Genomic DNA, 24328 nt, shown 5'->3' on the forward strand with positions numbered 1-24328 from the left:
GGGTCACACAGCTAGTGTCAAGTATCTGAGGCCAGATTTGAACACAGGTCCTCCTGAATCCAAGGCCGATGCTTTATCCACTGTGCCACCTAGCTGCCCCCCTGGAGCTGAACTTAACCACGGAGCTGATCTTAATGATGGATGAATCATTTATTGATTAGTCAATCAATCACCAATAGTAAATGTCGGGGTAGCTAGGTGGCACAGTGGATAGAACACCAGCCCTGGATTCAGGAGGACCTGAGTTCAAATACGGCCTCAAACATGACCCATACTAGCTGTGTGACCCTGGGCAAGTCACTTAACCCCAAATGCCTCACCAAAAAAAAAAAAAGTAAATGCCTCTTGTGTGCTTCAGCAGGAAAGGCTTGGAGGGGGTGAACTCCAGAGCCCATGGGAACTGCCCAGGTAGGGGATCTTAGCCAGGTAGGACCAGGACCTCTGTGTGGACAGGGCCATGGAGGAATGGCTCATATGGTGGCCAGTTTGACCTCTGACCCTGAATTTTGTCACTGACCTAATCTCATCCCAGCATCACCCAAGGTATGAGAACCTTCCTGGTCATTCTCCTGACCGCCTACTCCTAATCCCATTTCACCAGCTAGAGTCCCTTAGCTCACTACAGAAGCCCAATAGATCTTTCTGAAAAACGTGTGGCTTACAAAAAAAAGATTCATTCACTGAACCTTAGGGCACAAAAAGGACCTTGGCACTCATGTCACAGAGGGAGAAAGAGGCTCAGAAAAAGGAATGGCCTAAGCTCACCACCCCCCAACTGAGAAGCACAGCTTCATGGATGGGGGACTCCTGCTGTGTTGCCTTCCCGGCTTTGATGCCCATCCTGGGACTGGCTTCTTTACCGGCCTGGAAGGAAAAGGCTTTGGGCACCTAGCATCACTGGTCCCTGGTCAGCCTGGAACCTCATAGAGCCAAAGGATATGCAAACTGGGGGCCCCAATGTACTGCAGACACGGCCCCTCCCCCCGTTTTGGGGCAAGGTAACACCAACGGCACCACTTGGAGGCTTGGTTGAGACAACTCTGATCCAATGGGAGAACCCTGGACACCACCTGGAGGCTCAAGTGGACCATCCTCAACCCCCTCCCCACAAACAGAAAGTCCACATCTTCCTCAGGGTACTGGAGGTAGGGGGACACGCACAGAAGAGAGACAGCACGATGACTTGCTCCCAACACTCCCTCCCCTCGCCCCAGTCAGCGACAGCTTTTCTCAGAAATGAAGAACGTTTTAATTGTAAAACTAACTGGGGGTCCAGGCGTGCAGCATGGCTGCCCAAATTCAGGGCCCCGGCTCCTGAGGACCCCGCTATGGGGCCCAGGGCCTAGGGTGTTATGAAATGACAATATAAATAGCTCTTTTTTAAAAAAAGGTCCCAAGGGAGTACAGTAGTATTCTCAACAGAGGCCAGAGGAGGGAGACTCCGGAACCCCCCCAGGCATCAGAAATCAGCACAGACAGTCGAATTCACCAGGCATCCCCAAGCATCTCCCCTGTTGGCTGGCTCCAAGTGGGGAAAAGGAGACAGCTTTTCACATACTTTGTATGTCAACATGCCTTCTCCACGCCAGCCAGCCACGCACATGCGCATGTGTGCACACACACACACCACACACACACACACAGAAGCACACACACACACATACTCCAGAGACACAAAGTCCAAACATCCACTGCAGACATGCACAGGCCGCAGGAGGACGCTGCTGTGAGATGGGAAGCGTGGTGCCTCGGTCCACACGCTGTCCACCCCAAACAGCCATCTCCTGTAGTGTTGGCTCCCAGGAGCCTCAGGGTCCTCCTGGGCCAGGGGGAGCACTCCCCTGGGCTGCACATTTCCAGTGTCGAGGCAGAGGTTGGGGGGGAGAAGGGGGGGGGGGGTCTCTGCTCCAGAATGAGACCCTCACTGCCCTTGCTCTGAAGTCATTCATTAAAAACATCAAAAAATCAAAACTGAAACTCAGTAGTTGAGTTCCCCAGAAGGGTCCACAAGGGGCCGTGGAGTGACCCAGGCCTATCCATCCAGTCAAGAGGCCCAGCTGGCAGGAGGCAGCAAGGGACCACGAGAGAGGAGGCTGGGGTCAGCCCACCATCCTCGCCCCTGCCTCGGGGTGGGGGGAGGGAGAGGAGTCCATCTCCCAGGCTGGGGGCACCTGCCTTTGAGGTGCTTCTTTGGTCAGGGGAAGGGCCGGGGCGGTCCAGTCTCATCTCATGCGGTTCTGGCGCATGAGGGGGACGATGCTGGCTGGGGGGCCCGCCTTGCCCAGGAAAGGATGCTTCAGCAGCTCACTGGCCGTGGCTCTCTGCGCCGGGTCCCGTACCAACAGACGGTCCAGGAAGCCCTTCAGGGAGGGGGAAACCTGCGGGGTCGGGGGAGAGAGTGGGAGGGTCTGAGGGGTCCAGGGCCCCCCCTCCTCGGGAGCCGCCTGCCTCCCTCTCCACTCCCAGAGGCCCCTCTCATGCGGGGAGCACTCACCTTGTGGAGATTCTTCAGCTTAGGGGGCAGGTTGTCCCGGATCATCTTCATGGCCTTCAAAGGCGGCTCATTGAAGTACGGAGGCTCACCATCTACCATCTCAATGACCATCACTCCTAGGGACCATATGTCCACCTGGGGAGAAGGGAAGGCCGGTGCTCTGGCGGAGGGCAGGAGACAGCCTTCCCCGGGCTTTCCTCCTCCAGCCCCATTCCCCACCACCTGGAGCCTCTGCACCCTCCCATTCTCCAGGCCTGGGCCAACCCTGAGTGGGGAAGATTCTAGGAGGGTCCTCTGCTAAGCCGCCACTTCCTCCCTTTACCAAGGAGCCCGGTGGGCTGCACACACGAGGGTGGCTGGGCACGACCCGGGGTAGGAAGGAGGGGCAGGGGTGGGGATGAACAATCACGGGGTGTCTGGGCCCTCACCTCAGGCCCATAGGGCAGGCGGGAGATGAGCTCGGGAGCCATCCAGTAGGGGGTGCCCACTAAGGATTTCCTCCTGGGCACCTCCTTGTTCACCTGGGCGCAGAAGCCAAAGTCAGAGAGCTTCACCTGGGGAAGAAGCAGGACCAAGGAGAAGAGTCAGAGGAAGCCAGGGGGCAGCTGCCCATGCCGAGGGCCAGGATCCCTCCTCCGGGCAGATAGGGAGATGGGGCCAAAGCTGAGATTCACCAAGTCCCTGACGCCCTGGGGGGAGGACACTGAGGCAGGAAAGTGACTTATCTGGGGCCCAGGGTGCCCTGGTATACACACCGCCCTGCCTCCGGGTCAAAGGGGAGGACCCAGGAGCCACAGTGGGCTGGTGACCATCTTTTCAGGACCGCCCTCTTCCCCCTGGCCCTCTGGGGCTCTGGCCACAGAGAGGGGGCGCTGCCAGCCTCTCAACGTGCCCTTTCCATACCCGCCCGTCGTGGGTCAGCAAGATGGAGTCACTTTTGATGTCTCGGTGGATGACGCCCTGGGCATGGAGCACAGACAGGGCCTTCAGCACGGCGAGGCACACGGCAGCAATCTGCTCCTCGTTCATCCTGAGGAACCCATGAGAGCCTGGTCTGAGGAGGAGCCCCCGCCGGAGGATCCTCCAGGGAACGTGCCCTGTCCCCGCCTCCCCCCATACCTGGTGTGGGTGACAATGTCCGTGAGGGCTCCCCCTTCCAGGAACTCCATGACCACCCAGAGCTCATCCCCAACCAGGTAGCTGTTGTACATCTCCACCACGTTCTCGTGCTGGTAATCCCGCATGATGACCACCTGAGGTGGGGGGAGAACCCGAGGGAACCTGGGTCAGGGGGTGTTCAGGGGAGAGAAGGAATGGGGGCCCAGACCTGCTCCCCAGCCCCATCTGGGAGAGCCCCAGCCTGCCCTGAGAGGGTAGAAGACAGGAGGGCCCCCCACGCAGTGTCCAGAGAGAAGCACAGTGTGGCCCCCTCCTCCTCCCTGCCAAGCCCCACCTCATTGAAGAGGAGCTCTCGACGCTGCTGCTTCCGGAGGTCCATCTTCTTCACAGCAACCAGTTTGCCACTGCTGCGGACCGTGGCGATGCACACGATGCCCGTGGAGCCCTCGCCAATCTTGATGAAGTTCTCCAGGTAAGACCGGGGGTCGCCCGGGTCCACCACGAGCTGCAGTGCAGCTCGGAACTGTTCGTGGGACACCCTCTGGGGCTCCCTCTGGGGAGAGCGGGGTCCTGATGGGGGCACAGCGGGCTGGGCCGAAGGCGGGGGGAGGACGCGAGAGGCCAGCTGGGGTTCTGAAGCATGTGGGCTCAGGGTCCCCGGGGCAGGGGTGGGCTCCGGGGCCCTCGCAGTGCGAGGCAGCGGCTTGGAGGGGTGTGGAGGGAGGCCTCCTGCAGAGGGACCATTGGGGGCAGGATTACGGGGCTCTCCCTGAAACAGAAGAGAGAGAGAGAGGTGCTGGGTCAGCGGGTGGCTCCCCTGCCACCTCTAACCACAGAGTAGTAGAAGAGAGACCTTTAAGAAAAGAATGGGAGGCCTCTGGTGGATGGTAACAAACAGATGAGAGATGGAGGAGGAAAGGGACGGGGTCAGGGGTGGGGGATGTTGGAGGCAGCAGCAGCATCTCCAGTCGGGACGGGTGATCTTGGAAGACTAACAGGCCTCCCGGTTCCCCACACTGCAGAGGGGGTGGGCAGTGGGGAGCGTGGGGAAAGGGGAGTGTGGAGTTGGTCGAGGTGAGGAGAGGTGCTGCCTTGGTTACCTGGGGCTCTGTGCCCCTCGGGGGGTGGTCTGAGTCGACTCGAGGGTATGTGTTAAACGGCCTGGCCGATGACTTCGTCCCACCTCCTGGGCCCGGGGGCCGTGGGGTCCGGACGTCAGGCCCCGACAGGGGTCGTTTGTCCCGAGGTGGCTGGGGGCTCCCTGGCTGGCCTGAAGCTCCCTCCCCTGATGACTTGGGCCTCTTCTCCATCCCATCCCGCCTTCCCTCGCCACTGGCGCCACGGTCCCTGCGCCCAGCGGCTCGACTCCGACCCTCGGCGGGAGCCCTGCCTCCAGACTCCAGGTGACCCTTCTCCTGGGCCCGAGCACGGTCCCCTGTCCCCTCAGCTTCGGTCAGCCCGTTCTCTTGATGGGGCGGGGCATGGGATGGGCCCAGAGGACCAGGCAGGGGCGGGGGAGGGCTATCCCGGCGAAGGGAGTTGGAGCGGGTCACAGACATGTTCTCAAACTCATCCAACAGCAGCGTGAGGGCGCCATCCTTTGAGCCCTTGCTCCCCCGAACGATGGTCTTGGGGTTCGCCGGCAGGAAGGGGCAGGACGTGAAGGAGGAGGAGGTAGGAGAGGAGCGTGCATCCGACATGGGAAGTAACAGGATGGAGAGACACACGTGTGCACAGAGACAACACAGAAACGAGAATGAGATGCCACGTGGTGATAATATGGCCCTCTGAGAAATGGGTACACTGGGAAGGGAAGGCAGGCCCTACCCAGCCCCAAGTCCAGGCTGTAGGATCCTCGGGCTGCTGGCCCAGGATTCACCCTCCCATCCTTCTCCTCCCGGGGGGCAGGGGACAGCGGCACCCCCACTGACGAGGAGCAGCAGGGTATCTGCCCAGCCCTTCAGGCAGGCAGAAGGGGTTAGCCCTGATTTTAGCTGTAGTCTTCAAACAGGGGAGAGGGAAGAGGAAGGAGCAAAAGCCAGATGATCCCAGGGGACACTGGGGGGAGGGGTTGTTAGGCAGACCACACACTGAGGTGAGGCAGGGTCTGAGAAGGGAGGGCAAGGGTCTACACCAGGGATAACTGACTGCTGGGCCGGATAATCCCACCCCTTCCCAAGCTCTGGCAGCCCTGGGGCCCAGCTCCAAGAGCCTGGCTGCCTGAATGGGCCTCAGGCTGGGGCCGGGACAGCCCTGGGACAGAGCCTTTCCCATGTCACTGAACCGGTTGGTCAGGACCAGCAGTACCCTGGGAAAGGCTCCCAGGCCCCATGGAGGGGTGGGGCCAGCTGTGACCTCAGCTTGGTGGCTGCCATTTTCTCTCCCTCTGAATCCCCTGGGGGCTGATTTTCAGGGATGGGAGGGAGTCAGAGTGGGGGAAGGTCAAAGAGAAGAAAGCGGCAGAACAGTAGCTGGAGGGCTGGGCCATGGGCCCCCCACATGACTGGCTGTCTGGCCAGAGAAGCCACCTAACCCCCCTCGGTCTGCTCATCTCTAAAATGGGACCGCTGAAATCATCCTCTTCTGCTCTTCACAGGGCCCCAGGGTTGGGGGTCTAGATATCCCTGATCACTACAACCTCCAAGGTAGAGCCGGGGGAAGGCAGACAGCACCAACCCTAAGCTCAGGGGTTTCCTGACCCCAGGCATCCCTTCTAATCCCCCACCGGGGAGGGCCCTTTCCTCCACACTAACCCTTGACCTGCAGACAAGTCTGTCTACAGCAGGATATGGGGGGGGGGGGCATGAAGGCGGCCTAAGAGTCGGGGTGGGGGCTCTCATTATGGGCTGGGACGTGTTGGCTCCAAGTCCTCATGGGTCAGTGTGGTCGCCACCCTGGAGGCCTGAGATGTGTGAGGGGTCCTGACCTGGGCCGGGCCCAGCAGGGACAAATGAGGGCTCTGGGGTACCCAAGCGGGTGAGGGTGGGGATTCCCTGGGGTTAGCGGCGGGCACAGGCCGGGGCACGCGCGTACCTTGTGGGCCCCATGCTGGATGGCGGTGATGCAGGCAGGGTCGACGAGGGGCTTGGGCCGCCGGGCGGACTCCTCGATGAGCCCCTGCCACTGGCGGGGGAGTCCCGTGAACTTCTGCTCCTCCTGGTCAAAGCCTGTGTGCACGCGGTGCTCGAAGTTGGACGGGGCCGAGATCTCCAGCCGCTTCTTCTTCTTCCCAAACATGGCGCGTGGGCTGTCGTCACCTCGTCCTAGCTCCTGGGCCTGTGGCAGGGGTGGGAGAGTCACTGGGGGCCGCCAGGGGCTGCGGGGGGACAAGTGCCCCCTTCCAAGAAAGGCAGAACAGGGCGCCCTCATCCTCAGGAGATGTAGGCCAAGCCTCCCTTTTCAAAGTCCTGACTGCTCCTTGTGTGAGAGGCCCAAGGCTGGCCTCCCCCCGTTCTATGGAAGAGGAGTCCGGGAGGCAGAGAGAAGGTTCTCGTCTGGGCAGTAGCTGGCCACTGTCCAACACTGCCCTGTGCTGCCTCCACACTCTCTCTCTAAGGAAAGAAACCATGGAGGGAGGCAGGGGTCGGAATCACAGAGTGGGAAAGGGAAGGAACAGCTGGGCTGGGGCGCTCAGACAGGACCCACCAGAGGCGTCAGGGCAAAGTTCCTCTGCCAGCATCCAAGCACCCGTGTGCTGCCTGGGACACGGCCCACGCATGTAAGTGCATGTGTGCACATGCACATGTGTCCGTGGACGTCCACACGTCCCAGACTGAGCAGCGGCCCTCGGCTGCCCTACCCAGGCCTCTCTCGGTCCCTCCCACTGATCTCAGGCTTCTGCCAAATCTGAGCGGAACCTTTCTGCCAGTCAGTGCCCAACACAGCCCCCCTGGCAGGAGCCTCCATCCTGAGGAACCGGTTTGGCTGTGGGAGCTGCTGGGGGTGGGGCAGGCCAGGCCGGGCTGGGAAAGGGAGGAATAAGTACCGGCCTGTCCCGACTGGTCAGTGAGCCAGGGGCTAAGCTGGAGGCCTCGGTGTGGGGGGACAGAGTGCAGCCTCCTTGGTCTGTGGGGGCACAGGCCCCAGATGGATGCGTCTCCCTCCCCATCTGTTCTGGGGCACAGCTATCCGTCACCCGTAGGCCCTGTGGCTAGAGTCAGCCCCCTCACTCCCCAGAAAAGAGATTTCAGAACGTTTTGCTGGGACGGGACTGTCACCGTAGCTGAGCCCATGTCCCTAGGGGATGAAGATGAGGGCCAAGTCGGCCCAGGAAGCAGAAAAGAAAACCAGGCCGATCCAGGGGAGAACTTCCCAAAGGGCCAGGAGGCGGCAAACACAGAAAGCCAAATGGACTTCACGGGGGGCCTCAGCTGAGTGGGGAAATCACATGGCCGGCCTCACCCTATTCCTGGGGTCTGGCCGGGCACTCCCTGCTCAGTGAAAGTTCCAAATAAACACAGTGCCACGTGGGGACCCAGCCTGCCAACTTATCTACCTCCCGCCAGGCAGTTCCGCTCCCCTTTCTTCCCTTCCCTTTCTCAGTCCCATCAGAGAGAGTGAGAGCCCACCCCACTGTCACTGGGGGGACTGGTAGGAAGCCTGAGGAGCCACACCTCCGGATATTTGTCTTCGCTCTCCCTCCCTGTCGGCAGCCGGACAGACGGACACACAAACAGAGGAACTGAGTGGGTGGAGTATATTTACAGAAGCCTTGGGGGCCTCAAACCTCATCCCTGTCCCCTCGGCAGCTGACCCCAGAGTTCAGGACTGGCCTTAGACACCCTCCTGATGTGCCCCACCTCAGCCTCCTGGCTGACCCCCAGTGCCGCACTGCCCACACTACTGAGCCTTTGGCTTAGTTCAACAGAGAGCCCCCTCTCAGGCCCTCCGGACCCCCCTGGACCCTGTCTCCCCCAGACTACTTCATAGGGAAGGCAGAGGGAGGACTGAGAGGCCCCTTGTGTTGAGAGAGACCAAAGCCCACCTGGGATGGAATCCTGGGACGGGAGTCACTCGTGTGTTCCCAGCCCGAGTCCACGGAGGACCGCAGGGTAAAGGTTTCCCTTCCCATACCAGGCGTGGGTCTCCAAGGGCCCCTCCCCCACCCACTCCCCAACCTTCAGGCCTTATCAGCAGCCGGGCTGGGCCCCTAACACAAACAACCGGGAGGAAGAGCCTATAAAAGCAAGCAGGAGCCTGAAAGTACAGGGAGGAAGGGCAGGAGAAATTCGGGACAGAGGCTGGAGGGGCAGAAGTGCAGGAGGAGGCTGCTATTCCATCCCACCTAGAATGGTTAGAGGTTCTAGAGAATCCCCAACGGCAGCGAGGTGCTGCCAAGAGCCAGGAGGCTCTGGACAAGGAGCCAGAGCTCTCTCTGGGCCGCCCCAGGGGCAGGGGCCCGCCAGAGGCACAGAGGTCACCACTACTCTCCTCCATCCCCAGTTGGCCCTGGCTTCTCAGAGAACTCTCCTGGGGGGAAGGTTCGGCCGGGCTGCTCCCTCCCTAGAGGGGGGGGTGTCTGGGGGCACAGGCCAGGTCCCCCAGGACCGTCGACTGATTGTGCAGAGAGAGGCAAATGTCTGAGTGTGCCCAGGGCACAGCAGCTCCTGGAGGTTTGTCTTCATCTCCTGGAGGAAGGCCGTCTACCCTGCCTTCCACAGAAACAGTCCTTTGAGCTCTTGCAGAGAGTTCTCCTGCCCTGGTAATTCTCTTGTGCAGGCTAACCATCCCGACTTCCCCCAATGACCTTTCTGTGGCAGGGATCCGGGACTGCCCACAGCTCCATCACGGTGCACATCCTAAGGGAAACGTGGCACCCAGAGCTGAGCCGAGTCCTCCTTCGGGGCCCCTCTCCAGGCCTCTCTCACGAAGCCTCAGGCGATGATGTGGGCTTCCTTACCTGTACATCTACAGGTCACTAAAGGCCCCGGCCAAACGTTTACATTCCCCCCTATTCAATCTCATTCCTCTGAGCCATCTTGGTCCTTGTTGCCTCAGCTTTCTGGGGCCTGTGAGTTTCACAGCACGTCACCTATGCCTTAACCAAGTGACAACAAAAAGGCCAAAAAAGCCCAGGGCTCTGCCCAGATCCTTGGAGACCTTGGTGGGAGAACTTCTAGGCCGACTGAAACCAGGAAGCTGTTTCACAAGGTCCAAACGCACTCACTGTGAAGCGTGGCCACGCAAAGAGAGAGACCGTTAGCAGCCTGATGATCGTGACCGAAGCCACCCCTGTGGGGACCCCCCAGATGCAACAATCGGGTAGCCCAGGCAGGGCCGGGCCTGGACAGAGCCATGTCGTGGTGGCCCTTTGCGGTCCCTGCCTTAACAAGAAGTTCTAGAATCTGGTCAGTAATGGCAGGCCAGGTCACTGTCCAGTCTGCAGACTGGATTTTCTGTTTATTGTGGAAAACTGGAGCCATCTTGGCTAGGCAGTGCCCGGGTGCTCCCCTGGGCCTCTACAGAGCCCCTGGGTCACTGTGGGGATGAAGTTCTGCTGGGCTGGTGGCTGGAGCTCAGCCAGGACACCTCACTCAGCTCTTGCTGCCACATTCCCATCAGTTGTTTTTGTTCTGATCCAAAGAGCCGTCCACAGATCACCCCCAACAGAAGCCTTGCAGTCACCAGCGCTCTTTGCCAGGAGCTTCAGTCCCATCCCTTCTTCCACCAGCCCCTTCCCAAGACAGCTATGGAAGCAGCCCTGTCCCTTCTGGCAGCCCTCTGACCCCCAGCCCTGTCTTGGTGCTCCAGAGCGGACTTCATTGCCTGTTCCTGCTTCCAACTTCAGTCTTTTGCAAAGCTAAGCTGGTTGGGGAGTTTCCCATGCAGTGATGCCCACCTGAGATCCCAACAGTGTTGTGGAGAACTCAGCCAATAAGCTGTCCTGAGGCAGACCGACCCACTGCCCCTACACCAGTTCACAGAAAGCTAAGAACAAGGTTTGCAATGGTCGTCACTGGGCCAACTCTTGGAAGTCCCCAAGTTCCATGGGATATACAGAGATTTCACAGGGGAGCTCCACCATGTGTGGGAAGAGGAGGGGGCAGCCCATGTCACTGAGGCTGACCCTCAACTTCTGGGCTCCAAGCTTAGATTTCTCGTCGCTCACAAGGCAGAATCATTTTTTCTACCTCTGCAATAGACGACTAGACAGGAGAAACTAAGAGCAGGCCGGAGAACTGCCCCAGGACCCCTTCTGTCTGAACCCTACCAGAAAGCTCATGCTTCCAGAGCAGCCAGATTCACAAAGGCATTTCTGCACAACCACTCTGGGAGCTCCACAGGCTCAGGAGGGGAAAGGCCTAGCCTGGGACCATTCAGCGACTAGGAGAGCCAAGGTTTGAATTCTGCTTTTCTGATCCCAGACTAAGGGGGTGGGGGGTGGGGGGTGGCACAATGGTCAGCAGCAAGAACAGGGAAATGAAGGGCAGGTTGTGGCCCCATGTCCTATAAACAAAAGCTCTGCGGGGTCAGCTAGGTGTCACAGTGGATAGAGCACTGGCCCTGGATTCAGGAGGATCTGAGTTCAAATCTGGCCTCAGACAACTTGACATTTACTAGCTGTGTGACCCTGGGCAAGTCACTTAACCCCAATAGCCTCAAAAAAAAAAAAAAAAGATACCAAAAGATGTACGTCCTGGTTCCCTTTCCTTTCCCTGGGATTACCTGGTCGATAAAAAGTCGAGGATGTAGGGTTGTCAAGCATCTGAGATCAGTGAGCCTGCTTTCTTTGGCCTGAGAATCTTGGGTCTAGAAGAGACCTCCCAGGGCATCTAAGCCAAGCCCTAAAACGGGTCAGGAAGCCCTCCAAGACTGCCCTCATTGGGCACGCATGCTTCTTTGTAACTCTCGGGGCTAAGGCTGCACTTCAGGGCCAAGCAGGTCAAGGACGACTTCAAATTCGACCACAGTGAGAATGGCCCTCCTGAGTCTACCCTTCTCCAAGTTAACTATCCAGTCCTCAGGTCTCCCGGCCTCCCCCCTGGAAGCTCTCTGGGGGTGTGTGCACAAATGCCTTTGTGAGGGAGGGGCTGGCCCAGATGACCCCACCGATCTGTTAGAGCCTTCTCCTCTAAGGGAAGCCATGGGGGCAGAGAAAAATGAGTGTCAGTCCCAAGAGGAAGCGAGCAGACTCCTTCTGAGGGGAGACAGCGATTCTGATCCAAGTGAGCCCAGAGCCAGGCTCATCTAAGGTCTTTTCTGCCCACTTATTGTAACAGCATGAATAATAACAGACAGGAGGGGAAGCTACTGGACCACCCTCTTCCCCTGCCTTTCCCCCAAAGCTCTCCTCTATCCTGAAGGTCAGGGTAACCATAAGAATGGAGAAGTCAGGCCCAGTTACAGAGCACCTCCGAGTGCCTCAGACCCCAGGAGGTCCCTGTCTGGAGCTAGGACCACCTTACCTGGCTCTGCAGAACCTGTTGCTGGGGACTGACTGCCCCACCCCCATGCCCAGCCCCAGACGACTTTCCCAGCTCAGGCAGAAGGGGAGCCCTGGAGCCATGGGAAAGGGGACAGGCAAGCTTGGAGGACTCCCATCAGCCTGGGGCTGGCCCCACTTTCCCTGCCTGCGACCAGGATCCTGGTAACCCTAGAGGTCCCAGGCAAACCCGTGGGGCTGGGGGACTGCTGGTGCGGCCCTAGGGTGGCAGGAAGGAAGGCCCGGAGCTCCGTCCAGGAGCAGCTGGGGGTGGATGCAGGGAGGGTGCTGAACCCCATTGCCCACTGGAGGCCAAGCACAAAGGAGACTTTTCTCAGAGCCTCAGCAGGAGGCCAAGGCTCTGATTCCCACAACAAATATGTGAGGAGAGAGATCAGATAAACTTCATTCATTCTAGTGAAAGATGAGGAAAAGGAAAACTAAGGTTTCCCACCCCCCCCCCCGCCCCCCATCAATGGGTCCTTCTTTTCGCTACCTACTTCCCTCCTCCCTCAAGTAACAAAGAGACAAAGATAGCCCCTTCCCCCACCCCCACGGCACCTGTACACACCTCCCAGCCCCAAAGGGCCTTCCCCCCTCCCTTTCAGACCCCACCCCCTGTCCCATGAAGCTCACCTCCGCCTCCCCCTTCCTCCAGCTTTCTTCTTTCCAGTCCAGACAAGGCTGGATCTGAGTGGGGGCTTCAGAGAGCAGCAATCCCAGGCAGGGGGGGGCTCATGGGCCAGAGGGAGCCAGTTCCCCTCTCCTGGCATGTCAGCATCCGAGCCCTGCTCTGGCTGGCTGACCCTGCTCCAAGCGGCCCAGCTCCCGCTCACTCCCCCAGTTTCCCTCCTCAGGGCCTGCCCCCTTGGCAGGGGTTCAACCTCAGCTGCCATGGGGAGGCGGGGGCTGGGGAGGGGCCCCAAGCAATCGAGGGCCTGAGTCAGATTCCCTGCTGTTTGTTGCTGCCCAGAAGGGCGGCTGGTTCTGGCTGGGGCAGAGAGGGAAGGTGACCCCTAGCCCGCCTCCTCCTAATTGCTGGGAGGGGGAAGAGGGCTGGAGAGGCAGAACAGCAGCCCAGGAGAGGGGGAGAGAGAGGGAGGGAGAGAGATTGTGTTTATGTGTGTGTGGGGGGGGGGGGCAGAGGGAGTGTCCTGACAGTTAGGAAGGTGCAGAGCCAGAGCGCCAGGCAGGAAGGGAGGTCCGGCCGGATGGCCAATGAGATGGCTCTGTTTCAAACAAACTGACCAGTGAGATAAAGTCTGGAGGACAACTGGCCTGTGGGGAAGGTGAGAGCAGGGAGCCTGAGGCGCCCCCATGTCAGCCCTCCACCATATCCCAGCATGCCTACGACAGGACCGGCGGCTCCCAGGACGGTTAATGACTCTGCCAGTACCTGGTGCTTAGAAATCCCAAGATAAAAGGGACAGCTCCTCCCCCGCAGGAGGTTAGGCTGCCTCCAGGCTGAGTCACCCACCAGCAGACCTGGGGATGGGAGGCATTCCCACCCAGATGTCTTGGGCCCAGAGAAGGCCCGAGGAGGGAGGAGGGAGAAGGTCCGACTGGCCTCTCGACCCTGGGTCACAGCCCTGGCCCTCAGGGCCCCCGAGGGGGCAGGGGATGCAATGAGGGCCCGGGGCTGGGTGGTTGGGCCAGGGTCCCTGGGAGACGTGACCTCCCTCACCCCTGCTGGGCAGGCGGGTCCACAAGCACTTCTTAAGACTGTGTCAGGCACTATGTAAAGGGCTGAAGTTACAAGGGGAGACAAAAATTCCTCCCTCAGGAAGCACACATGCTAATATAAAGTGCAGCTAGGCAGCAGAGGAGACTGGTGCCCGGCCTGGAGACAGTTAGACCAGAGTCTTCCTGACACTGCCTAGCTTTGTGACCCTGGACAAGTCACTTCACCCTATTTGCCTCAGTTTCCCCATCTGTCCACTGAGCTGGAGAAGGAAACGGCCAAACCACTCCAGTTTCTCTGCCAAGAAAACCCTCAATGAGGGCACAGAGTCAGATGTGGCTGAACAACAGCAGCAAAGGTAGAAGAGAGCAGCTAAATAAGCAGGCGATACAAGCTGCCCGCAGAAGGTAGGGCTGAACACAGCCAAGAGTCAGAGGGGGAGGGGGAGAACAAGCCAGACTGTGGGGTGAATGGCCAGGAGTCTAATGTAGGAAGGCCCCCTTTAGGAAGAGCTTTACATGCCAAATGACCCCCCCCACCCCCCCCAGGAGCAGGCCTGGGGCCTGCTTGTCAGAGGCCTGACAAGGATGCTGAAAAATCACTTTGGCAACAGAGTACGGGATTGGCTGGAGTGGGGAGACCATTTTTGAGGTGATAAACCAGCAGAATCAGAGGTGTTGTGAAGGCAGAGATGACACCGATGAGCAGGGTGAGAGAGGGAGGAGTCTAGGATACCATGAATGCAGTCCTAGGGGACTGGGAGGATGGCAGTGCCCTCAACAGGGACAATGGCAAAAGGGGAGGATTAGGGGACAGCTAGGTAGTGCAGTGGATAAAGCACTGGCCCTGGATTCAGGAGGACCTGAATTCAAATCTGGCCTCAGACACTTGACACTTAACACTTACTAGCTGTGTGACCCTGGGCAAGTCACTTAACCCTCATTGCCTTGCAAAAAAAAAAAGGGGGGGGGATTGGGGAGAGAGGGGGAGAGAGAGAGAGAGAGAGAGGGAGGGAGGGAGGGAGGGAGGGGAAGACCTGGAAGCACCAACTGTAAATGACCTCTTCAGGAAATTGAAGCATGACACATGGGGGTCAGACACGAAGGTAGAGAGTGCTGGGGTGGACCAATCAAACAAGAGTTTTTGTTTGTTTCTGCAGGGCAATGAGGGTTAAGTGACTTGCCCAGGGTCACACAGCTAGTAAGTGTCAAGTGTCTGAGGTGAGATTTGAACTCAGGTCCTCCTGAATCCAGAGTCGGTGCTTTGTCCACTGCACCACTGAGCTGTCCCCAAACAAGAGTTTTTCAGGCTGGCAAGATGCGGGCATGTGTGCAGGCTGCAGGGAAGGAGCCAGCAGAGAGGGAGAGGAGGGGTGCCAAGGAGCAGAATGGACATGAATGTGGGTTCCATCTGCTGGAGAAGATGAGAGCATGGCATGCAGGGTGAGACAGGAAAGTGGCCGCCCCATTCAGCAGTGAGGCCCAGGGCAGGCAGCCGGGCAGAGGCTGGAGAGCCATGTTGGTGATGGGACCAGGGCCCAAGGGGCTGGAGAGCAGAGACCAGGGTGGAGTGCAATCACTTCCTCAAAGGGTCAAGATGGGGAGAGAAGGAGGAGAGACCGGCCAGTGGGGGGGGGGGGGAGAGAAGAACACGGCCTGGGACAGAACCAAGGGGCCCCAGGGAGTCGTTCTGGGGCCTGGAAGCGCAGACAGGTCAGGGGATTTCTGAGCGTGAACAGAGAGGGTGAGGGCCACCATCATCCCGGAGCAAGGCTGCCTCTGTGTGGGGCTGAGGGGGAGGGCACGGAGAGTGAGAAGTAGGAGACAGAGGAGGCTCGGGCCTCTGAGGGAGGAGCCACGCGTATGTGGAAGTGCCTATTCTGTGGACCGGAGCCAGGACAGAGAGAAACCTGGGAAGGTGGGCCCCCATTTCTGGGGGACAACATCACTGCAGCAGGGTGAGGTGGAACATGGGGAGGGGATGTCTGGGGAGGGAGGCCAGGCAGTGCTGCTCCCCAAGCCTTCCCTATGGGATGAAGCCCAAAGTCACCCTGTCGGCATGCCCTGGCCTGAAGAATTCTCCCAAGAGATTCTTTCTAGCTCGGAACCGAGAACCCCTCCTGGGCTGGGGGGGACGACTAAGGCCCCTCTCTCTAAGCCTAATTAACGCGGGCTCCAAATAGCAGCCACCAGAGGGGCCCTGTGTGCCCTGTGGAGTTCAGACAGGGCAGAGAAGGGGAGCTGGGAGCTCAGGCAACACATGTGGTCAGGGCTGACTCGGCAAGAACACACAGCAGCCTCTTGGGGGAACCGAGTCCCATTCCAGAGGTGCTGGCCATTGGCGAATGCCTCCCCCACCCAGCTTCTAGCAGCATGAAGGGATGTCAGGCTCCTGAGTGCCGGAGAAGGGCAGGAAATGGAAGATGGCCGAGGAGCAGTGAGTAGTCAGGGGTGTAGGGCCCAGCCCCCTCATCTTCGGGCCCCACAGAGCTCTACAATCAGAGGCCCTCTGAACACATGCCCTTCCTCCACAAATGCGGACTCCCATCCAGCATGTGAAGCTCCAGATAGCTCTGCCTCTTGGGACTGGGGCGAAGCTGGACAGGATGACCTCACAGGACCCTTCGAACCCAAGGCTGATGACTCCACCAGCCTCCCTTGGTGGGACATCTACACTTCTCAAACTCCTCCGGTATTTTCACTGCCTAGCGAAAGTTTCCCCAACAGGACCCTCCAACCTCCCAGGCCACAGCTCAGCTCAAGAGCTTCCACAGGGCCCAGCCTGAACCCCCCCCCCCACCCAGGGGCTGGGGTGGGAGCAGGCAAGAAAGGAAGTTCAGGAAGTGCCTGCTGTTTGCCAGGTCCTGGGCACAGCACTGGGCTTCACTTACCCCGAGAGGGTGCGAAGTGCTCTTATGCTCTTGATTTTACTAATGAAGAAATCTCACCAAGGTGAAGTGACTTGCCTAGGGTGACACAGCTAGTAAGTATCTGAGGCTAGATTTGAACTCAGGTTTTCCTGACTCCAGGTCCATCCCCATGTAAATTCCTTTGTGTCTATTGGTTCTCATCTGTGTTTCCTCCCCAGAGAATTGAACTTGTTAATGGGGGGAGGTTGAGGGGTGGGGCAGGAGAGAAACAAAGGAGGGGGGGCAGCAGAGAGGGAAGTAAGCGATAGGAGGAGACAAAGAGAGAAGAGGGAGAAGAACAGGGGGAGCTGGTGGAAGCTGAGCCCAGTCTCTGGCTATAAATGAGACCTGTGGCCCTGCGCCAGCCACATCAATGACTGGGACTTGTTTCTCCTCTCTAAGGCAGTACCAACAAGTCAATCCAATGTGCATTTATTAAGCCCCTACTATTAACCAGGCACTGTGTCTTTAAGCCCTGGGGAGGGGAAGTGACAACAAATGAGTATTAATTAATTTGAAGTACAGTCTCTCCTCAGAGGGAGGAACAAGGTGCACCCCCCCCCCCCCCCCCGAGATTGTCCTCGGCTGGGCAGCAGCAGGGCCCAAGTCACTGAGCAGAGCGCAGGAGAGGAGACTGCCCGAGCTAGTTCTCAGGGACCTCTCCTAGAGGCCCAAGGAAGCCCCCAGGAAGAAGCAGGGCTGCTTGATGCAGCAGCCGTCTGAGCGGGGGCTGAAGACAGGCTGGGGGCGGGGACAGCAAGAGGGCCTGGGCCTGCGTGTGGAAGGGGGGCCAGATGCTCTGGGGAGAGGGGCAGTGAAGAAGGCCCGGAATCTGGTGCTTGGAAGGATGGAGGCAGGAGGAAGGAAGATGTGAAGGAGAAGGCAGCAGCCCATGTCTGGAGGTGCCCATGGGACAGCCAGTCAGAGAGATCCAACAGGCCCTGGGTGATGTGGGGCTGGAGCTGGGGGAGGGGGCTGGAGCTGGGGGGAAGGGGCTGGGGGTGGGGGAGGGGGCTGGCTACAGAGCTGTGGGACTCACCTGCAAATCCCAACAGGGATAACTAGGGCTAGTGACAGAGCATTTTAATGTCTCACAAGGTACTTATCTCCTTTGAGCCTCACTGCCAGCAGGGGAGGTAGGGATGAGAATGATCCTATTTTAAAGAGGAAGAGTCTGAGGCTGAGCCTGGGAGAGGGAAGATCCTGCTATTCTCCGGGAGGCTGCTGGAGTGGGGAGCAGGAGGGAGGACAAAGCCGGGCCCTGGGAGAGATGGAGCTAAGAACCGTGTGGCTTCTTCCTTTGGGCGGCCAGGGGGCTGGTTGGGCCCTCCGATTTGGGCCGGGGTCAGTGAAGGTATGTCAGGAATGGAGAGAGCACTGGTACGGGCATCTCAGGCTCCACCCAGGCCAGCCCCTCCACTGGGAGATGGCTCCCCTGGCCTGGCCTGGCCCAGCCCAGTGGGGAAGCCCTCGCTCCTGGCTCCCAGCTTCCCGGCCCAGGATGCCACCTCAGCAGCTAACAGGATGATGGGAACACCAGATGCAGCCCATCTCCTGCTAGGTGGAAAGCCCCTGAACTAAGGACAGGCCATTTTTGTCAGCCAAGTTACTTTATTCTTGGGTAGGGAATTCCCGTTTGTTGCTAATTAAACTACAAGTTGATTAGCTGAGGAAAACCTTTAATTAGCCCTTGACATAATTCAGGGAAATTATAGCCTCTTCTCCTCTCCCCTCTCCCCCATCAGAGCTTACTTCTTACTGGCTGGAGAGAATCCATGCCCAGCCCTTTCTAAGGGGCTCTGAGAGGCTCCCCGGGAACCTTCCTGCAGGGGGACCCTCTGAGGCCATCAATACCTCCAGCTTCTACGTGGGGGGTTTAGGAACGCTTCCCAGAGATCTTAACATGTAAAGCAGGGCCCTGTCCTCAAGAGAGGACGGATGCAGGGACGCACACACGAACATCCACGTGTTGGAGAAGCCCACGGTTCACCTTCCTCACCAAAGGCTCCCAGCACACCCACTACCCAGGACTCCTCACCGTTCAAGTCAAGCCTAACCAGGTTCACTGCCATGATCTGGTCTGAACGCTTCTCTGCAAACTTATCTCCCCCATTCCTCCTACATGCACTTTCCATTCCACGGGAACCCAGCCAGGGCTGGTAGCTGCTGACTGTCCCTCCATTCCCATGGCCACCACTGGTGTGGCAAAAGTCGGCAGCTTGGGCTCTATGGGCAGCCCAGGAGCCACAGGCTGGGGCCTCCATTGGCTCCAGTTCAGAGTCATTTCTTGGCAACCTCAGCCAAGCCCGGCTAACAAGAAAAGGCTCCCTGGGGAGAGTCACTGAGGAGATGAGCAGGAGGGCCAGGGACTGGCTGGGAGGACTGGGCGGTGAGGGGCACAAGAACCTTGTAATTCCAGAGCATTCAGGCCAAGCTCTTAGCTTCCCTCACGATAAACAACAATGCTGGGAAATACTCCATGGGGACAGAAGGATCTCACTTTACAGAGGAAGAAGCTGAGGTATGGGGCCCGGCTGGCCTGTCCCAAGGGCTTGGGGCACTGAGGGGCCCGGCAGACCCAGCTCTACTCCTCCCGCTCCCCCAGCAAGTGATGTGGGGCTGGGGAAGGAGAGGAAGCCCAGGTGACCCAAGACATAACCAATCCTGCTTCATGAAGCAGCAGATTCCCGGCTGGGAGAAGGAAGAGGAGAAAGGAGCTGGCCCGGGCACCCAGAGTTCCTGCAGAGGTAAGCTGAGACGGGGCTGGGCGCTACATACTGGAGGCCTAAGGCTCATAGGTACCCATTTTTTTCCATGGGCAACTTAGGAAGGCAGGGTGGATGAGGTGGTGGGAATATCGAATGATGAAAAACACCCCCGCTGCATGGCAGGGAAAAGGGGAGGTCCCTGGGGTCCGAATACCAGGGCAGACAGGCCCTGGCCTGGCCAGGACGCTCCCCACACAGAGCTCAAAGTGTCCTCCAGCTGGCTGGGCAGCAGAGCTCTGAGCTCCAGCAACATCCTCCACACTGTCCCAGTGGCGGCAGACTCAGAGGCCGAGAGCTCTGACTCTTCTCAGAGAGTGTGGAAGGGCAGCTGTGATTCCTTAATTCAGAAACCAGCTGGAGCCTTAAAGGCCAGAGATGGTCAATGAGTCCAGCCGAGGACCGGCCCTGAATGGGAAGTGGGAAGAAGTCCCATTTCCCCTGACACCGACATATACGGGAGATGGCTTCCTGCTGGCCAGGTCGATAATGACCACACTAGATCACAGCTGGGGTAATGGGAACACCAGCTGGCCGGGGACACCCCTGAGGCCAGGGGATGGGAATGGAGCGGGAAATACGGGACAGCATCAGCAAAATGGGTGCCAGTAGGGGTGCCTGGCAAGGTGGCCCAGTGGATAGAGAGCTGGGCCCAGAGTCAGAAAGGCCCAAGTTCAAGTCTGACTTCAGACACTTACTAGCTGTGTGACCCGAGGCAAGTTACTTAACCCTTGCCTACATAAAACTGGAGAAGGAAATGGCAAACCACTCCAGTATCTCTGCCCAGAAAACCCCACGGGCAGTTGCTCCACTCGGTCACAAAGAATCAGACACGACTTACAACAATGGCTGCCCTGAGAAGGAGACTCAGCTGGGGTCCTATGGGTTATCCAAGCCCCAGTGACATAGCAGTTAGGGTTCTAGGGTATCATGTCAGAGTGCTGGATGACGCCACTCCGTCTCCCCAAGGGGATATCCCAGCTCCCAGGGGGTCACTCTGACTTGGTCTTGTCCAAGACCTGGGCCTCTGAACTAAGGATATGAACAATGAATGACTCTGGAGCAGGGCCAGCCCCATGACTCCTGGAGCCCTCGAACGGGGTGCAGATGGGAGCCCTGAGAGATGATTCAGGGAAGGACTTGGTCATGACCTCCTCTTCCCACTAGGGAACATCATCCGTCCATTCTCCAAAGCTCCACCCAAAAGTCCTCCCACAGGATGTAACCCCCCCTCCCACAAGCACCAGACAGAAATGAGTTAAGGAGGATAACTGGCTGGGGGTCCAAGTCTGCCTCTGCTGCCTCAGACAACCCCAGAGCCCTATTTCATATTGTTGTCCAGAGGCAAGAGTCTGACTCCAGTGCTCTGGGTTCAAATTCTACCTCTTGTCAGTCACATCAAGGAAGCTCCTTGGCCTCTGGGTGTGGGTATTTCATCAGTGGAATGAAGGGGAGGGGCTGGAACTAGGTAGCCCCAAGGCTGGCCTGTCCTCATCTCTAATCCCAAATTCCCAGTAGATTGGAAGCAGCCCCTGAAGCTGGGCTCCTAGGTCTTGCAGAACTCTCTGCTCCCCTTTGGTGTTTTGAAGGCTCTGGGGAAGCATTGGTGGAGCGGAGGGAGCCATCACCAGTTTCTCTTCTCACCTGGCCACCTCTTCAAGTTGGAGGGGCCCCTGTTTGATCACTGCTGGGCTTGGGCCCCAAGCTGAGAGCACCCCAAAGAAAGCCAGAGCTTTGCTTCCAGGCTTGGAGGGGGCCCTAGGCCCGGCACTTCTGCCTCCTTCCCCATCCCTCCCCTTTGTGGCCACTGCAGACAGAAGGGGCCTCACTCCATCTAAACCTGATCCAGACCCAAACACTGTTATTAAGCAGGGCCGAGTCATAGAGAAGCCTAGAAAAGGAATAAAGCAGAGGGAGCCCAAAGGATGGACCCATGAGAGCCACACCTGCCTTACCTGCTAGATGTCTCCCGGCCTGCCCCTGAAGGAAGGCGGTTCAGGGCTATCCCTGGAGCCTGAGTCTCCAGCAAGCCTCTCTGGCCCTGGCCTTCCCCTCTTCCTGCTCTGGGCTTCCAGAGGTAGAAGCAACCCGGAAGGGTCTCACACCCAGCCCCAGGGCCGCGGCCCTCTCTACCGGGCTGCTTCCTAGCTGTCCATCATTTTTGGCCCTTCAACAGAACAGGTCCATAGGATGTTGGGAAGAGGTGTCAAAGCACCCAGAGATCCATGTGGCACTCTCCGGGGCCCCCCTCAGAGTCAGGGGCCTTCAGATACGCCTCCAATCCTCCAGGGAGCCCCCCTCAACCACACATAACCGCTAGGGCTTAGTACTACAGAGAGCCACATACAAGCCTGGAGGCTGACTCCCTCCCCCACATCAGCCACCCCATACCCCTGGGACAAAAGTCCAAGGAAACCCAGGCTGGCTGCGAGACTCCGAATCAGTCCCCTTCCCCTAATTCTCAGAGCCCCGCCCAGATTTCTCTACAATGCCCAGGGGAGGCTCTAGAGCGGCCCAGGCTCCTGCTCCACGTGGGCCGTCCTAAGCAGGGCCCCCTCCTCCGCCAGCCGGGGTCCCAGAGGCAGACACCTGCCTCTCACAGGCTGGGCCCGGCAGAGCCCCGCTTCCTCCTCCGAGCCTCCTGGCACTCAGACACCCGCTGCCCACACCCTCCCGGGAAGGCCAAACTCCGCGTCCGGCAAACACCCCACCCACCCCTGCCCCGAACTCTGCTCCCCACCCCCCGCCCCCGGCCACACCCACCCATCCCAGTTCCCCGGAATTCGCGGGCCTCTCCGAGAGCTAATCTCCTCCTTCCAAAGGGGCCAGAGAGCTCCGGCACGCCGGACCCAGCCCAGACGCCGGGCGGCCAGACACCCAGCCCGTGGGTGCGACGCCCACAAAGCCGGCGGGTAAGTCCCCACCCCGGCCTCCGCCGAGGGCGCGCACTGCCCATCCCCCACCCTCCCCAGTCAATCGGACGGATCAGGCCCCTCCGCCAGGATGCTCAGCCCCGGGGACGCAGACACCCAGGGCCATTCCCTGCCCTCAAGAGGTAAACTCGGACAAAGGCAGAAACCCATAGCGACGCGCGGGATTCCTCCCGCACCACAGGGCAGCACCTCCTTTTAGAGCGGCTCGGAGCCCGGGGAAGCGGAGGTCCCGCTCAGAGGGGGGTAAGGTGGCCTGGGGCTTCACCCCCCCCACACCCCCCCCACCCCCCCCGTATGCACACATCAGCACATACACGCGCAATGCACAGCAACACAACAACCGACACAAATACACACGCGTGCACGCAGACACCCCCCTACATGTGCACATGCACATAGGTCACATGAGCAGATCAAGTGAGGCAACATACGTGGGCAAGGGGTGTGTCTCAGATACCCCTTCCCCCAGGAATTAAGTGGGGCCAAGCCCCTCTCCCAGCACCGCGGGCTAGCGGGAGGGAGGGGGGAATGGAGGAGGGGACTCAGGCCCCTCCCCGTTCTCTGATCCGCTCACCCCTGACCCCTCGAACCCCAGCTATTCCTGGATTCCCACGATCGCCGCACCAGGTAAGGGCCCCCAGCCCCTTAAAGGTTCTGCCCCTTTGATTGTCTTAAGACCCGCTCGCTCAGGTTCTGACCTTTGACCTCCATCCTGGGGTCCCCCGTTTCCCAGTAGCTCGGCCCCGCCCCCCTCCACCCAGGTGCCGACCTTTGCCTTCCCCCCATCCCGACCCCGTCACGCCCCCTTCTCCACCACCTGTCCCCGTTCCCAGGTTCTCCAACCTTGCTCTCCGATCCTCTCGGGACTCAGTCCCCTCCTCGCCACCGCTCAGCTAGCCCAGGCCAGAGCCGCCACCACGGCCGCCGCCGCCGCCATGTTGAATCCCGCACCAACATCCGGGGTTTTTCCCCCTGCCGCCCACCCGTGCCCATGGCAACCGCGACTGTTCCGGGCGTGGGGCGTGCCGGCCCTGAGCCGACACGCCCACCAAAGGGGCTGCAGATTTGCCTCGGCCCTCCCCCGCCACACGAACCGCCCAATAGGCGAGCGCCAGAGGGAAACGCCGGGCAGGAATTGGCCAATTTAGGGGATAATGGACGTGGGGGCCTCTTCCTCAGCCAACCTGCGGGCTTCCCAGATACGCTTGGTTCTATGGAGCCGCTCCCGACGCTCTTAAAGGAGAAAGGCCAGTTTTTCCGACCCACTCCGGGGGCGGGGGCGGGAACGCTATAGGCGGGAGGAGGACGGACGTGGCTCTTTTCCCATCACGCACGCTCCGGCCTCGGAGCGCCCCCCTGCGGCTGAGGCGGAGACTTGCTCCGAGCGCGCGGAAGAAGGCGGGGAAGAGACTGGGAGGCCTGGGCGGAGCACGTATCTTTTAAAGGGGCCTCAGTCCCGCCTCCTCTCCCCCTCCCCCTTTCTCTCTGCCTTCCCTTCTCCTTCCCCCTCTTCTCTTCAGCCCCCTCCTTTCCCCTTCACTTCCCCCTTCCTCCTCCCCCCACCCCCCCGCCAGCTGCTCCAGAGGGACCTTCGGGAGCGGGAGCGCCTCTCCCCCTCCCTCATTTTTGGAGGGGTTTAGAGGGGGGCCACCGACACCGAGCCCACCCAGCTTGGGGGCGCATGGGATGGGGCCTCAGTCTGGGCCCCAGTTTTCTCATCTGTCACATGGGGGTTGGTTAAAAGAAATGATCACAAAGCTGCCCCCTCCCCTCCAGGAGCTTGTCTGTACGTCCGGGTATAAGGAGATTAGAACACTCGTGGTGGGGGTGGGCCAGCTGGCTGGGGGTGGGGGGTGGCCAGGCCTTTGGAATTGTGCTCAAAGCAGGGAATCTGAAAGAGCCAAGGAGGGATCCCAGATGGAGAGCTGGAAGGGACCGTACGGGCTGCCCCCTCCTTTTACATTTGGAGAAACTGAGGCAAAGGTCACGTGACTTCCAGGGCCACA

General features: G+C 59.4%; 2 protein-coding genes across 4 annotated transcripts in view; one reads left to right on the top strand and one right to left on the bottom strand.

The window, feature by feature from the left end:
• Positions 1-1240: 1240 nt before the first annotated feature.
• PAK4 (p21 (RAC1) activated kinase 4) lies at positions 1241-23304 on the bottom strand. 3 transcript variants are annotated; one of them, XM_043993535.1, is made up of 9 exons: positions 12672-12841; positions 6647-6889; positions 4714-5241; positions 3948-4382; positions 3614-3747; positions 3398-3524; positions 2923-3048; positions 2495-2629; positions 1241-2378 (listed from the first exon to the last, which is right to left on the bottom strand). In XM_043993535.1, the coding sequence occupies exons 2-9, from the start codon at positions 6848-6850 to the stop codon at positions 2223-2225; spliced, it is 1845 nt and encodes a 614-aa protein (XP_043849470.1). In that variant the 5' UTR covers positions 6851-6889; positions 12672-12841; the 3' UTR covers positions 1241-2222. The 3 variants fall into 3 exon arrangements, with proteins under 3 accessions (XP_043849470.1, XP_043849469.1, XP_043849471.1); XM_043993534.1 differs by lacking the exon at positions 12672-12841 and adding an exon at positions 23166-23304 and having other exon boundaries at positions 1242-2378; XM_043993536.1 differs by lacking the exons at positions 4714-5241; positions 12672-12841 and adding an exon at positions 23166-23304 and having other exon boundaries at positions 1243-2378.
• Positions 19879-24328, top strand: part of LOC122748210 (F-box only protein 50-like) — a 28908-nt gene continuing 24458 nt past the window's right edge. The window contains exons 1-2 of the mRNA XM_043993888.1: positions 19879-19997; positions 21957-22301. Coding sequence (XP_043849823.1) covers positions 19879-19997; positions 21957-22301 — 464 coding nt within the window. The remainder of the gene's footprint in view (positions 19998-21956; positions 22302-24328) is intronic.

This window comes from Dromiciops gliroides, chromosome 3 (genome assembly GCF_019393635.1).
Source record: "Dromiciops gliroides isolate mDroGli1 chromosome 3, mDroGli1.pri, whole genome shotgun sequence".
In the NCBI taxonomy this organism is placed as follows: Eukaryota; Metazoa; Chordata; class Mammalia; order Microbiotheria; family Microbiotheriidae; genus Dromiciops; species Dromiciops gliroides.